This window comes from Juglans microcarpa x Juglans regia, chromosome 1D (assembly GCF_004785595.1).
Source record: "Juglans microcarpa x Juglans regia isolate MS1-56 chromosome 1D, Jm3101_v1.0, whole genome shotgun sequence".
NCBI classification, from domain to species: Eukaryota; Viridiplantae; Streptophyta; class Magnoliopsida; order Fagales; family Juglandaceae; genus Juglans; species Juglans microcarpa x Juglans regia.
The window spans coordinates 10,979,521-10,992,566 of NC_054594.1; the positions used below are offsets into that span (position 1 = coordinate 10,979,521).

General features: G+C 33.9%; 1 protein-coding gene across 7 annotated transcripts; it reads left to right on the forward strand.

The window, feature by feature from the left end:
* Positions 1 to 333: 333 nt before the first annotated feature.
* Positions 334 to 9,103, forward strand: LOC121264686. Of its 7 annotated transcripts, XM_041167986.1 has the most exons (10): positions 334 to 426; positions 588 to 791; positions 2,003 to 2,151; positions 3,509 to 3,664; positions 3,799 to 3,904; positions 4,214 to 4,396; positions 6,416 to 6,581; positions 7,049 to 7,368; positions 8,194 to 8,283; positions 8,706 to 9,103. In XM_041167986.1, the coding sequence occupies exons 3-10, from the start codon at positions 2,137 to 2,139 to the stop codon at positions 8,780 to 8,782; spliced, it is 1,113 nt and encodes a 370-aa protein (XP_041023920.1). In that variant the 5' UTR covers positions 334 to 426; positions 588 to 791; positions 2,003 to 2,136; the 3' UTR covers positions 8,783 to 9,103. The 7 variants fall into 7 exon arrangements, with proteins under 7 accessions (XP_041023920.1, XP_041023926.1, XP_041023938.1 ...); XM_041167992.1 differs by lacking the exon at positions 588 to 791; XM_041168004.1 differs by lacking the exon at positions 588 to 791 and having other exon boundaries at positions 7,049 to 7,365.
* Positions 9,104 to 13,046: the final 3,943 nt, after the last annotated feature.

Here is a 13,046-nt window from a genome sequence, read left to right on the forward strand (position 1 = left end):
GAAAGAATAAAATCCGAAGCAGAAGAGTGAAATACTGTCCCAGTTTGGCGATATAGTAATGCTATATATAATTTTAAAATGTGAAAGTATCGTACAGTTATTTTAAAAAAAAGTAAAATTTATTATTAAAATATTAATTTTTTTATATAAATTTTATATTTATTTATTTTTTTTTAAATAATTACACGCGCTTATATATTTATAATTATAACTATTATTTTTCTTATAAATATATATTTTTTTATAAATTTTTTAATAGTACTATATTACAATCCAGCAATGACTGCTGTGTGCGCCGGTTAGGACAAATTTATATTTATATTTTTTATATAACATAATAGCATTTCTCTTAATTTTATTCTCTCATTCCCATTGTTTCTCGTTCAGGGTCTCTGCCTCTCCGTCGAGCTTTCCAGTAATGTCAGGGTAAGGCTAACCCTCCCAACGTTGTCTGTTGACCAAGAAGATATCCCACTGGCTCTCTCTCTCTCTCTCTCTCTCTGTGTCTGTTTTTTACCCTAGTCTCTGTTATGGTGTAAATATCATTTCGCTCCTCTAATATCGTTTTGAACCTTACTGCATTTCAGCTTCCCTGGGTAATTTTATATAGCTGTCCTTAAACTCGTGGTTCAAGCGAGTCCCTAGTAGTCCTTTTGAAAATTTCGTTAAGGTTTTGGTTTGCTAGAGCTCTGGTATACTCGATATTCTTTGAATATGAAGTTGGTCTCCTAACTCGTCGAAATAAAGTGTTTCTCTTCAGTGTTGTTGGAGATTTAAAAAGTGGGTAGAAGGTAATACTTGCCAGATCTTCATCTTTGTTCCTTCATTTTATTTTATGTTTTATGTTGTTTGGTTATGCAAGTGTATGTTGTGTAAATTGCAATATTTTCATGGACGTGACTGAGATCTGGTTGCTTGCTTTTTTTTTTTTGTTTTGTTTTTGGTTTTGCGCTTTTTTTCATGTTCTTGTTCTTAATTGAGATGTACGAAGATTTTTTTTTTTTTTTTGATGAATAAGAAATTTTATTAAGACAAGTGGTAAGGCAAAGCCAAGTACACAGGAAGTATACAAAAACTAAACCTAGTTACAAGTCAGGAACTAGAAAAAGAAACAAGGAATGTACACAGATTTTTCTTTTGATTTGTAAAAAAAATGATGTCGAGATGTACCAAGTTTCAGTTTACAATGGCCTTGTTGCTCTGTTTCGATCTGCTTTAAGCTTGGGGTTTGTGGAGATTTATGGATAAGAGTACTAGGAGTACTTCTATCATTTATATAACAAGGAAAATGATATTATATTATTTTAACTGAAAACATTATGTAGGGTCTACAAAACTATTTCAGATAACTTGTGTCATTGTACTGGGAGATTTGAAATTTTTTCTGCACAACAATTTGCAGAGAATTAATGTTTATTATTGTCATTGATGGTTGAAATAAACTGTCAAATATGTGATAATTAGTGCGACGATAAATTGTTGCACAACAATCACAATTGTTGTGGAGTACCGAAACATTTCCACCGAAATATTTCCAAATTTTATCCAATGATAAATGATTATTTGTAATGTGGGGTCTGTTTTATTTTTATTTATTAAATTCTTTAATTTTATAAGTGTTTCTATTTAAGATTAGAGTTTTTAAGTTTATTTTTACCATATGACCCAGCTTATGTGTAGGTATATTTGAGAATGGCAGAGAAATGTTATATTTCCAGCTTATCAGATATTTGATTATTGATAAAAGACATCATAATTTCATGTTTTCATTTTTAATAATTCCCTTCGAACCCATAGTGAGAAAATGAAGACTTAGCCATGACTAAGGACATCCTGCAGATTTACAACTTCCATAGTTGGAGAACTATGAAAGCTTAAATGCTCCATATTTTGGGATAAAATCAATAACATTTTATCATTAGAATAGAACTTGTTTCTAAGGTTATGTTTTCACTTCTAAGGTTATGTAGCGTGCTAACATGGTTCATCTTTTGATTCCCAGGTGAAAATTGCCTCAGGTAACGAGATATTTAGATATACATGCCAACAATTTGATCTCAGTGATTTAGAGTCTTAGCTGTAGTCGGGAGTGCATGTGCTATTTGGAGAGATGTGGTTGGACTGCATTCAGCTGAAATGAAGACTATGCAGGTTCTGCTCATAATACTCTACAATTTTCTTCTTTGGCATTTAGCATGTAAATCTCTTTCTTGTTTTTGCTTTTAGGGCATGTTTGGACACTTGGAGTATCTCATAATTTTGTGAATAATAGTGAAATGGTTTAAGTGAAGATGTTTTATTGATTTTGGGAAATGAGAGAGAAAAAGTTGAATAAAAATATTATTAAGTTAAAAAATTGGTTGAATATAGGTTTTTAATATTATTTTTGTTTTGAAGTTTGTAAAAGTTGTATTGATTTTCGTGTTTGAATAATGATTAGGTAATGATTAGATGAAAAAGTTGAACATTTGAAATTGAAAAGTGTTTTGTATTTGAGTGATGTTTGTGAATGAAATTATGAGAAGTTTTGAGAATTTTGAGAATTCTCTTGGTGTCCAAACAAGCCTTAGAGTTTCTTTCTTTTATAAATTTTTGAGTAGTCAATTTTCTGCACAACCATTGCGTCATACCCATATCTCATACTGTCTTCCCAATTCTCATACCAAACTATTCCTTGTACTGCATGCCCAAATCTCATATTCACCATATATTCTATAACTTTGTAGTTCTGATTATGTTGCCAAATAATGCCACTACCATTTAGCTTGTAACGACTAATGCACGAATTTGAATCTACAGTCTGACCTCCATGATACTTTGTTATGATAAACTATATTGGTTGATTTTTTGTCACTACAACTCCACATTGTTGTACCCTACAGTCCAGAAAAACACTGAAACACCAATGTACTCTGCAAATTCTAATGATGTTGAGGACATGCATGATTGGTGCCCCTTTTTCTATTAGATGTGGTTTATATGATAAATAGATAGAAACAACTTGGCTAAGTTGGATATTAATGGTAACTCATTTAATATATCTTTATCTCTATTGATTTCCTTTAATCCATATCCTTTTTATGCATACATATTAAGGTAGAGAAGATTTAGGCCCCGTTTAGATTGAGAAGTGATCTCAACTCATTTAATCTCATCTCATCATTACAACTTTCTCAAATTTCCACACAAAATATAATAAACAATTCAACTTTTTCAAATCCCAAAATAATAATAATATTAAAACATAATATTCTAACAATATTTTATTCAACTCATTTAAAATCATTTCATCTCATCTCATCTCAACTCACTATCCAAACGGCACCTTATTCTACCTCAATAGTAGATTTCTCAAAAATCAATACACGCAGGTTCTCAAAAATAAAATTATATTACTGTCATTTTCTTTCAACCCTAATGGTAGTGCATTTATGTGTCTGATTTTCTGCTAGTTGTAGCACTTGTGATACTTGTCACTAAAATGAAGTGAACTTCTGTGGAGTCACAGAGCACACAAGAAATTCAATCCTCAACCCAAGTTTCACAGGAGTCCCAAGGTGAACAACCAGACAACCATGCAACTGAGGCTCCTGTCACAGATTCAGGTTCAGTATCTACTTCAAGCAATGATGGCAAAAAAGTTTCACGCCAAGATATTGAACTCGTAAGGCAACTTACTCTTAATGTTTCTATTGTTTGTTTTTCATTTTTTCTTTCTTTCTAATTTTCTTCGAAAAGGATATGAACTAATATTTTTCCTATCCTTATGTTTATAATTCTACAAAATGGCTGTTGTAGGTCCAGAATCTAATAGAGCGATGTCTGCAATTATATATGAATAGAGATGAGGTGGTTAAAACTCTCTTGAATCGCGCAAGGATAGATCCTGGATTTACAACTCTGGGTAGGCAACCTATTTGTTGGTCTTTGAATTTCTGTTTGTATGTTGCATTAAGAATATGTTAATTAGAAGTGTTTGATGATATTACACTTCAGTGGTTAATGGAATGGAAAACTGGAATTGAAGTGTTTTGGATCACTATTTCACTATTTAGAGATTTTTCCATCACTTTTTATGTCTTTGTTTCTTGAGTAAGAAATTGACTTACACTGTAATTGTAAAATTAGAGTAAAACCTTTTATTTTTTTATTTTAAGAATCTTCAGATTGGCTAAATCTGACATTCTTTTAATATATTATTTATTTAATTCAGTATGGCAAAAGTTGGAAGAAGAAAATGCAGACTTTTTCAGGGCATATTATATATGGCTAAAATTGAAAAGACAAATCCTACTGTTCAATCATCTACTCGAGCATCAGTATCATCTCATGAAGTATCCTGTAGCTCCGAAGGTTCCTTTGGCTCCCATCCAGAATGGGATCCATCCCATGCCTGGTAAGTCTTCAACCTACAATGGTATGGCTGTTTGAGAGCACACATTAACGTGCATGGATAATAGGTAGCTTATTACGTAATCTGTTGTTAGTTGTTAGTTAGGAATAAAGGGTTATATTAATTTTAGATTGAGGTTATCATCTGAATTTCATTAATTTTAGGACTCTTTACGATAATAGGTGTAATAGTTGATTCTGACTAAATTTTCTTTATAAGCCGTTATAAGGTACTAAATATGAATATTAAAAGAGCAGTGAAGAAATTAGTTATCACTCAATGATTCTGTTTATTTGGGAGGCCAGTCAAGTCAAGAAGTTCCCTCTGGGGGGGCGTTATTCCTTCAAATAAGCTTCTATGGAAAGGGGCCTGAACATAAGCACACAACACATTATATAATATTGGAGATGGACATGTCTCCTATATTGGCAGGATAATTGGAATTTTCTGATGATAAATGGCTGGGTGTATTAGAAGTCCTATTTTCACAAAACTCACAAGTGGTCCACCTCTTTTGAGACACCTGCCTCCAATTTCAAAAGGAGAATCAAGTTCATCTACTAAACAAAATATAAGAAGCGGCATGCCATCCTTATCTCCCTTGTGTAGCAAGGCTTAATGGCTTGTGACCAAAATTGGTTCTGGCATGGCATTTGCTGCAAAGTCAAAGGCTGTTGCGGATAAGGCAAAGATGGCCGGCCCTAAAGTTGAAGGAGAAAATGGCCAAGGCAGCGAGGACATTGATGAGGGCCTCTTTGTGGAAGAAAGATCGACTTCTTAGACGGCCAAGAAGGCTATGAAGCAGTAGACTGTGAAGCCGTTGACAAAGAAGGCTATACAACCTAGAATGAAAAGCAGAAGAGGAAGAATGGAAGAAATTATATTTTGCACTCCAAGCTACCATTTTTTTTTTAATTTGCACACTAAACTACAAAATTTCCATCCTAGGTTAAAATCTGACCATTACGATTGTGCCACATGAATCTTGATTGAGGGTGCACGACAATTTGCACATTAGGATGTAGTTTGATAGTTTTTTATAATTTAGGGTGCAAATTGATAAAACAATGGTAGTTTATGTCATTGTGTGCACGAAATTGTGTGTGCGAAAAAACTGATCTTTCCCTCCATGGGAGTTTTGCTGTTAGCAAAGGCACAACATATTGAAATGTCACTTCATTAGATGGTCAAAGGCTTTTGGGTTTCATTCTTGACAAGCAATGGTAGTCCTTGATTGAATTAATGCATATAGTGGCCTGTTTCACTGTTTGTAGCAATGGATCCATAAATATTGCTGTACTTGAAAACACAGCTTTTAGGCATAGAAACTGTAACATCTAATTTTCTTTATAAGCCTTTATTGCATGTAAATAATAGAATGATGGTGAAAAAAATTGTTATGATAGAGTCTCTGGTGGTTTGGGAGGCTGGTTTTCCTTGGAATGATAAATTTTGGAGATGTTTGGTGCCTTGAGGAAGCCATAATTTCCTTATTACGTTTGCAAGTACCCTTATCCCCCTTATACCAAGCAAATGTAAACGTATGTTTTTGGACTGTTTCTGCATGGCCACTTATGAAAATAGTGCTAGTATCTAGTTGCTTTTATTTTTTCCCAAACCTTCAGTGGATACATGGGGATTTCTGTTAGGTTTTCTTTGTCTTATGGAATTTTGCTTCCTTAGTGTGCTGGGTAAAAAGACTCGGTTGCCTCTAAGGGGAGGTTTGAATAGTGAGTTGAGATGAGATAAGATGAAAGTTGAATAAAATATTGTTAGAATATTATTTTCAATATTATTATTGTTTTGGAATTTGAAAAAGTTGAATTGTTTATTATATTTTGTGTGGAAAAGTTGTAATGATTAGATGAGATGAGTTGGAGCGACTTTTGTATCCATACCGGGCCTAAAAGTGTGGTGCTCATGATGTCTTATGGAGGCTGAATGTTCTGAGCAAGACTTGTTATGTGACATTTATATGTTATTGTTGTCATTGTTATTCAATGCCACCTGTTTGCAGTGCAGTTAACAATTTACCTATGGGATACCCCATCCTACAGCAACCTCCAATTCCAGCAGCAGGTCAACCTCATCTCGATCCGATGGGCTGTGGAATATCAAGCTGTCATGTGGTTAATGGAGTCCCTGTTCCAAGCAACTTTCATCACATACGGATGAATTCTGGGAATGAGTGAGCACTTCTCGATCTTCATGTCATTTAACATTGATTACCTATTTTAAGTAATGGAATTTAATGTAGTTGGTCCATGTTCAATTTATTAGTGTTTGTTGTCTTTGAATATTATTGGATCACTTGTTTGAATTTCAAATGGTTTGACTGGTAAACTCTCAGTTGCATATGCATGCAATGATGTGCTTGCATGGGTATATTCTCATTGTAAAGAGTCATGTTTATTTCCGCCTGTTTGCACGTGTATGCTCAAGTTTACATCTGCATCAAAATATGAAGCCACCTCCTCAGATAAAGATGTCTCCGACGCTATGCTCCCGGCAAGAACTACTTTTTCTATTTTGATTTTTGGCGGGTTTGGTCCATTTGTTCAATGACAATTTAATCCCAGTTTTGCTTCTTTCTATATAAGAATTTTTGCTCGATAGAAGTTATGCTAATCGCAATTATTTATGATCTTGTTGAAGTATGGTGAGGGAGAGGGGTGCTGCTGATGTGGCTCCCATTATTCCACCAAATGGCACTATGTCAGAGATGCCTGTGAGTCCTACATCAGTTGCATCCAGTGGCCATTTCCCCTTCACTGCATCAGAAATTTCTGGAATGGGGGTGGACACGTCAGCACTTGATACCACATTTACATCTGATGTGGCCAGTTCGGTAGGATTACAACTTGCACCATATGGTGGGGCTGGAAATTCCAGGGATTCTCTCAGATCACTGGATCAGATCCAGTGGAATTTCAGTCTGTCGGATCTAACAGCTGATTTGTCAAATTTGGGAGGTAATTTGTAACTTATCTTTATTAACTGCTACAATACTGGTTGCACATACAAAGTAAAATAAAAGGGAGAATTACATTTCACCTTGAAACTACCACTACCACTCCCTTTTCAATTTGCATCCTAAACTGTGAAAAGTTGTAATTTGCACCTCCAAGACCTTTGGTTAAGATCTGACAATTAAGATGCAGGAAAGTAGGTAATATGGTACAATTCTATCAATAAGATTTTTGATGGAGGATGCAAATTGAAACCTATTTGTAGTTTAGGACTCAAATTGAAAAAATGGTGGTATTTAGAGGTGTGATGAAGTTTCTCCTAATGGAAAGCAGGAAGTATATGTATTAACTATTGAAATTCCCGAAATAACACCAAATGCATTCAATTATGTTAAGTTCCTCCTAAAAGAAAGCAGAAAGTATAAATTAATATTGCGTAGGCTTTACTCTCTTCATTTTCTGAGGAGATGGTTGTCCCTGTACTTGGGATCTTACCTTTTCTGTTTATCAATAAAGTTTTTGTTCGCTGATTAAAAAACATATTATGGAATTGGTGATGCAAGTTTTTGAATATTTGTTCTTGCTTCAAGCTCAGTAATGAGAGAAGATCTTCTGCATAACATAATGGTTCTGTTGTTTTGGCAAGATACATTTATAACTTTTTCTTTTTGATAAGTAAGATACATTCAGAACTTTGAAGCTGTCTTGAAGGACTCTGGCGCCATGAAATCGCTTTCATTACGTCTAAACACCGCGTAGCAGTTATATCATAACCTGTTCTCCCTGTGCTCAGGCTTTTGCTAATACATTGTTTTCACAATTCCTTTGCAGATTTAGGAGCCTTGGGAAATTATCCTGGTTCCCCCTTTTTGCCGTCAGATTCAGAAATTTTGCTCGATTCGCCTGAGCAAGAGGATATAGGTAATTGAAATTGAATACCTTCATTTTGATGCCGATATGCATGGTTTTGGTGATTGGTAAAAAAATAATGCAAATGATATTTTTCAAAATATATGGGAAAAATGCATACACATCTCTAAGACAATCATATAGAACTCAAGCAATTTAGAGGTGAAAAAAAGTGTATTGATTCACTGAAATATCCAGTGTGTCCATGTGAAAAAGGAAAGTTTCTTTATCATAGTAGCAGTATCAACATGGTTTCTTTATTAATTCTGTATGAGTACCACATTTGTTTCTGGGCATCATCACATTTTGATTTTTTAACGCTGGTGTTCAAGTGAGCCCAAGGAGAACTCTTTCCTTGATTTACATGATTAAAATTTAAACATGTTTCCTCTCTGTGTTGTTAGTCATATGCTAATTGCTTTACCTCATCTCAGTGGAGGAGTTCTTTGTTGATTCTGTACCCGGACCACCATCTTCACAATCAGATGAGGAGAACCCTAGAGAAAGGTGAGGCACATCTGGTTTGCCTTTAAATTTATTAGGATAGGATAGCATTTAATCAATAAAATAAGAGTTTTTCTTTCAGTTACTCAGCATTTTGGCTTTTTAGTAACGAAGTTGGACATATGAACATCTTAGTTGTTTAGTCCGCACCAACGTGCAAGTAGGAAAGTAATCATGCCGATACAAGTTATAATGTTTCTTGTAATAACCTTTTCAGAAACTTTTTTATATAGAAAGTTGAGGACTGTAGTGTCTGTAATCTTGTATTTGGCTACATTGATGTGAACTTTGCTATTTCAAGCTATAATAATGTTACCATTTCGCATCTTCAACATTAGTTACCAACCGGGAAATGGATTGAATTCTTATACTCAAAAACCGTATGTACTATTGTTTAGAGGTGGGGAATATCTGCATAAGTTGGTCCTTGGCTATTTGCCTTCTTTATTTGCTTTTGTTTCCCTTTTCTTTTGGTTGTAATTCCTCTAAAAACATAGTCAAAGAACAAGCTACACTGAAACCTTGTTTGTAAGATAAACACGGGCATTAAAGTTTAAACTCTGATAAATGGACATAATTTCAGTTTGGTGCCATGTAAGCATACATTACTTCATAATCAGTACTTCCTAGGGGTGAGATTGAAAAATAATGCCGGAAGGGAAAAAGAATGAAATTGTGCACTCCAATTGAGCGCCGGCTTGAGTTCAATCCGTTTTGGTGAAGGAATGATTGAAAAAGGAAATCATTTTATTTTTTATTTTTTATTTTTTTTTATAGGTAATCAAGAAGTTTTATTCAAGTTGGCAAAATTCAAGTAGACATAAGAGTATAGATGATAAGTACCTAGTTAGACTTTACAATCGAAAGGAGAAAATTATGGACATTTAGCCCATTAAAAAAGAAACCTTTAAGTTCGTCCATTTTCTTACTATCTTTAAAGCTCTTATCATTTCTTTTCTGCCAAATACACAAACACATACATATAAAAACTATTTTTCAGTTGATTGCTACTTGTGAGTTATCTTGAAGGCCTCTCCAACTTGCAAGGAAGTCCACCCTATGAGGCATGACCCATAACAATCCAATTCTCACAAAAAAATCATTTCACATGGTTCTGGTCACCTTACAATGTAAAAACAAATGATCTACTTATTTATCATTTTTCTTGCACATACAACACAAGTACAATACCATCACTCGACATTCTCTTAAATTATCTATGGTGAGAATTGTGTCCAATTACGTCTATAAAAAAAGTTGCTTTTAAATGAGCTTTTGTTTACCACTTACTTTTTCATGGGAACATAGTCATTCCAAGGCTTGTTAGAAGTTGGCAAAATGATTTGACACTGAATCTATGTTTCTTGGAGGGGCTCCAATGCATCTTATCGATGGTACCCTCTATCATACTTACAGAATACAATGTTGCATGGAACCCTGTGATAGTTCTCAACTCTCAATCTTAAGTTGCCATAATAAAATCAACATTTCATTGGGGGAGCCATTGGAAAAGACGGAGAGATCGGTTATCGTTACATCATTTTTCTCGTGCTATCTCAAAATGGTAGGGAAGGCGTCTTGGAGGCTTTATTCACCACACCATTTATTAGACTAAAATCTGACACGAGAGCCATTGCCCACCACAATATGCTCATGTCTTCGGAAGATCTTCCAATGTCTTCTAATGTATTTCCACAAACTCATGCCATATGGGCCCTCTTTCGAGCACCATCCTTCCCAAATTGTGAATCTATAATGGACTTCCATAGGGCCCCCTTTCATGTTGGTACCTCCACAATTTTTTACCGACCAGGTTTTGATTGAATTTCAGCAAGGAAATCATGAAAGATGGTTTTCTACTTTCTCAAATTTTCTTTTGCTTTATGCAAGTATTTCATGAGCTTTTATAACTAATACTTGTGACTCGTTGAAAGAAGTAAGATCAATAGGTGGGTGTGGAATAATGATATTAGGGTTTAAATATTATTTACTCTCTATGCATTTATGTGGGGGCTAGATAACTCTCTCCATGCTTTCAATTTGGATTAGGAAAACTATTACCTATTGGGATACTAGTGAGGCGTCACTTACTCCATGTCAAATACTATTGTCCTGTCTGTGCATGTTTACTCGTTAAACCATGTTCTCACCACATGTATAATACCTATTGCACCACGTATTTTGTACAAGAGGATAATGTATGAGCCCTCATATTGTCTGGTCCAGAGAAATCCTTGTGTTTTATAATGAAAACATGTGTTTTAATTTTAGTTTCCATGCACTTAAATTCTTCCCTTGGGGTTTATTAATAGAGTACTGCTATTTTAAGACCTCTACACCATATACTGCTTACGTGACATAATTTAATTTGAAAGAAAAATTTTAAAATTTGAATCTTACAAATCAAATGATCTTACTATTTAAGTGATATATATGGATGGTGTACTGTATACAGCAGCTTGAGAATAAAATAAGTATCATGCACTAAAATGATTGGGAAGGTGGTGGTGATCATTATCAATTGCTTGTGGCCAATGGACTTTTTTTTCCCCTCTAATTTGCTGGTTGCATGGACTATATTTTGTCATAAGTCTATCGTTTCACTTAATGGATGATATTGCATCACTTTATAGATGCACATATTTCGTATTACTCATGGATCTAGTTATAGTTTGGAGAATTATAAAAGAATTACAAAATCCTAGAGATCTAGTGTGTAATTTGTGCAGGTTGGTACTGAGTAAATTTTTCTTTAAAAGTTTAGATGCCAATTTTAAAGAAAAATCATTACCCACACTATTTGATAAATCAAGCTCGCCGCAAGTGTAAACACTGCTCTTTTGCACATCCCTAACAACAACAAAATAAGACAACCAAATGTAAATGGTCAATCAATCATAGTAAGAAGATTTTGAAACCATTTTATATAAAACTAGGTGCGAATTATCAATTGGAATTGATCATTCTCGATAAACTTGGATTTCCTTATTCCAAATGAATGAATGCCCTAGCTTGCAAGTTACTTAGTTGAGGATGCTTTCCAGCAATATCTAGACGTCCTGGATGGTTCGGGTCTAGTTTTAACTTTTTGTGATAGCATGATAGCTCTCACATATGCCAATAACCTAAGATATCATAGAAGAAACTAAAAAAAAAAGTGATTGTATCATGAGTCGCTCTAAAAAATTGTAATGGTGCTTTCTGAAAGTTGACCATGAGAAAATATTTCTTTTAAGTACCAATTCAATATGATGGTATTAATAGGTATTTCTTTAATATATGACATGATTAGTACGCAAATAAGACCTTATGTTAACATACATGATTTGCCGGTTCACATGTGTAGATGCAACAGTTTGGTTATGACTAGGTGACTAAAATGATAAAATTTATCTTATCATTGGGTTTGTAATTTAGATGAATATAAATTATCTTGATTTTATCTATAACTATTTTGAGTTTATCTAAAAGTTATTAGGAAGTATTTTAGATAAGTCAAGAGTGTGAAAATCGAGTCCCAAGGAGTCTGTAATTATCTAGAGAAGAATTTGAATGGCAATCTACTTCTACTAAAAATATTTAGTGCCAGGTGTTAGCAACTCATCATGAGAGTTATTTGCAATAGAGTCGTTCTGTCAGTAGAGTTCTACTGCAACTCAAATTGCTTCCAGATTATTCATTTAAGGGATTCAATTGTATTGAAGATATGTCAAGTTTTTAAGTTTGTATTTCATTAATAGAATTTTTGTAAATAGATTAATGGCAAATTTGTAATATTTGAGTGATGGCAAACTTGTAATATTTGAGTGATGGCAAACTATAAAAGTTGTAATTTTTATAGTTTATAATAAAGATTCCTAGACTGTTCCTGCCGTGGATGTAGACCATTAGGGTTGAACCACGTAATTTCTTGTGTTGATTTCGCATTTCTTTTATTATTCTTGCTTTTATTTTGATCTTGCATGCATATATACTGTGATTTCGAGTTTTCTATTTAATTTAAATAGAAAAATAAACCGATCAGGTTAATCATATATTTTCTTGGATTTGGTTGTCTGATATTCAATATTAAATTGCATATTACAACCACTCGTTAATCTTGTTTTTGTTTGAGTATTTGTTTGTGAGAGGCTGAAAATATAACAAGTGCTATCAAGAGCTTTGGTTCGATGGAGATTGCAAGGTTCGATATTGAAAAGTTTGATGGAAAAAATTACTTTGGGCTGTGGAGGATCAAGATGAAAGCCCTTCTCACTCAACAGGGTCTCCAA